This window comes from Sinocyclocheilus rhinocerous, unplaced genomic scaffold, assembly GCF_001515625.1.
Source record: "Sinocyclocheilus rhinocerous isolate Xijiao unplaced genomic scaffold, SAMN03320098_v1.1 scaffold753, whole genome shotgun sequence".
Classification (NCBI taxonomy): domain Eukaryota; kingdom Metazoa; phylum Chordata; class Actinopteri; order Cypriniformes; family Cyprinidae; genus Sinocyclocheilus; species Sinocyclocheilus rhinocerous.
In genome coordinates this window covers 1,250,832-1,253,728 of record NW_015655991.1, presented here as the reverse complement: position 1 = coordinate 1,253,728, position 2,897 = coordinate 1,250,832, and the positions used below count along the sequence as shown (strand labels likewise).

Here is a 2,897-nt window from a genome sequence, read left to right as displayed (position 1 = left end):
TATATATTTCATGTGATTTTAATTTTTAAGTATTCAGTAGAGGTTTTTTTTTTTTCTTAACAGCTGTTAAAGCAAAGATGGATGTGACCATCAGTGTGCATGTGTACAGTGTGCAGAGAGCTGAGCTGAAGGATAGTTCACCACTTTACAATACAGATTATGAGGCTGTTAAGGAGAACCTAAAAAACTGCAACAAGTAAGTGATACTCATGTAACCTGTAATGCATCATGTGCATGCATCATATGCTAAAGTTGTGACGCATCCAATATTTCTGGTCTTTCCTCAGGTACAGCGCTATACATTGTGCTGCGGCGGTCCCAATGTCATCTGCTGGGCTGCAGAGAGCTCAAGAGATGGCTTTGGTCCCTCCAGAGGAGAAGGAAATCAGTAAACCTGGCTTGAATGAAAACACTTCAGCTACCTCCAAACCCAGTGCTAAGCAGCCAGCGGGTATCATGGGAATGTTTGCCAGCAAAAATGCTTCTAAGAGCCAAGAATCCAGCAAGGAAGTGAAAACAGAACAGAAAGACGATTCTTCCCTGGTAAGGGTGTAACTCTATAGTTTAATGTTGATGGCACACAAGATTGTGTGTGAAATTTATAATGGTTTCATATGATGTAGGTTGAAACATCAAAAAGCAAAACAGCCTCCAAAGCGACCCCGATGAGTAACTTCTTTGGGAAGTCTGCCCAAAGTGAGTGTTCTGTCTTTTCTGCCAAAAAAAATAAAAACAAAGCATAACATACAGTAACCAAACAAAACATTTTCCTGTGAAATTTAGAAAAGGCTGATGAAAAACCCAATAAAAGCATTAAGGAAGAGACGGATGGCAGCTCAACAGCTACTGCAATTATGAAACAGTCACAGACGTCTCCCAAATCCAAGATTGATATTAAAGATGAACAATCCAAAGTGTCCAGTGCTTTGAAGGTTGAATCAAAAGACACTCGGAAGTAAGGTTTATTTATTTTTCAAAGAAATGTTGTAAAAAATATAATGTGAATAATGTTATATTTTATGTGTAAATAAGTTCTTTTATTTATTCTAATTAAAACGGCTTGATCTGAAAAGAGCTGTTTTTGACAGGGTAAAAATGTGTTTTTTACACTACCATTGAGAAATTTTAACCAAACTATGTTACAGACTTTTCATTAAGACCCCAAAGAATCATATCAACTTGTGGAAAATGGGCATCCTATGACCCCTTTAAGTGTGGTTTTGTGACCTGCTATATTTGTCCTCATAAATGTGAGCTAAAAGCTACGTTTGCTTCCTACAAGTAAAACAAAGCGTCCTGAGGTTGTGGACAGTGACGATGAGAAAATGGAGAGCCAGCAGAAGAAGAGACGGCGGATAAAGAAGCCCCAGCCAGACAGCAGTGATGATGAGGGTAGGAAAGAGATAAAAAAAAAATTTTTTTAATTCCTGGAATTAAACAGGCTCACGTCATGCTTGGCAGATTTGAATCAGTCCAGATGAGGCGCTTTGAGACTCAAGATGAAGAAAAACAAAGAAATAGGTTCCCCCTCTGGGCAGTGTGCTGAATAAAATATCAGAATTGCTCTCTGACAAACAAAAGCTAATTGATAACATTCATTATGTTTCTTCCCTTATTCTCTCTCTTTTCCTTCTCTCTGTCTATATATAAATACATAGACTTTTATACATGATATATGTCTCTTCTACCCTCTTCCAGTTGTGCCAGATTCTCCACCTGTTCCTAATGTACAGACTCCCAGCCCTAAAAAACAAGTGAAGAGAGAACCTGTTTCACACCAAGAAGTAAGCATTACCAACAACACCAATAATTACAAGCTTTTTTAGAAACAGGATTTCCAAACACTCCTACCCCAAACTCGACCTGCCAAAATGCCAGCCTACTCAATCCAACATACAAGTCACATTAAATTACACACATATCTCATTTGTATTTTCCATACAGGAATATTGTCATTGATTATGTTCTTGACTCGCTCAGGAGATCTCAGAGGTGAAGAGGAGGAAAAGGAGGCGTGTTTTGAAGTCTCACACATTTGTTGATGAAGAAGGTTCCTTTGGTAAGTATAATTTTAGTCGACATTTTCCATGGTTTTGATTAATAGTCGATTTATGGCCGATACCGATATCTTAAGACAGCAGGGTGGCTGATGGCTGATATAAAGCTGATATATATATATAGTATTAAACTTTACTAACAATTAACAATTAGGGGTGCTCCGAGTGTGCATGAGTGCATGGTCTCCAGGAAAGCGCGCGAGCGTTGAATGGTTTAAACACTGGCAAGAATTAAAAAGAAAAAATGCAATTTATAAACTTTAGTGACGATGCGACACTGCCTCGATGGTGCAAGTGACAATCCCTGTGGAGATTAAATAGGTTAAACTTTTGGCTTGTCTCCCGAGGCCACAGGCGGGCGCAATGAGCAAAATAATGCAGCACATTAAACTGTCAACTCAAAGAAGTAACTGTCTATAAAAAACGTGCATTACGTCTAAATTAACTCATTTTTATGTTAGTAGTTGCATAAACAATTATGAACAAAACAGTATCACGTATTTATGCATTGCTTAATACAAAGAGCCGAATCGCCCATCACACAGATTGCCTTTAAAAACATATAAGACGCAGTGAAAAGGAATAAACCTCCACAAATTTGCGACGTGTTTTCTAAAAGTTTAAACTGTTTTAACTTTGCATGGCTACATCTCTTGTGTGAGACACGAGTGCAGCAGTCATATTTGTCCGTCTAAAAAATGCGCTGAATATGCATCTGTTAATGGCTTGGTTTCGGTTTTAACCTAATCAAGATCTTCTCCGCATTATTTCTCTAATATTTTCAATGCATAACACAGCAGTTGCGCATCTCGTGGGCTAGACTAACAAAACATTAAAATG

General features: G+C 38.0%; 1 protein-coding gene across 3 annotated transcripts in view; it reads left to right on the top strand.

Annotated features, from left to right (window-relative positions):
• Positions 1-2,897, top strand: part of LOC107719019 (DNA polymerase delta subunit 3-like) — an 8,256-nt gene that overhangs the window by 2,406 nt on the left and 2,953 nt on the right. For all 3 annotated transcript variants that reach the window (XM_016526307.1, XM_016526305.1, XM_016526306.1), the window contains exons 5-11: positions 64-196; positions 288-543; positions 624-696; positions 784-955; positions 1,283-1,392; positions 1,699-1,784; positions 1,981-2,059. In XM_016526307.1, coding sequence (XP_016381793.1) covers positions 64-196; positions 288-543; positions 624-696; positions 784-955; positions 1,283-1,392; positions 1,699-1,784; positions 1,981-2,059 — 909 coding nt within the window. The remainder of the gene's footprint in view (positions 1-63; positions 197-287; positions 544-623; positions 697-783; positions 956-1,282; positions 1,393-1,698; positions 1,785-1,980; positions 2,060-2,897) is intronic.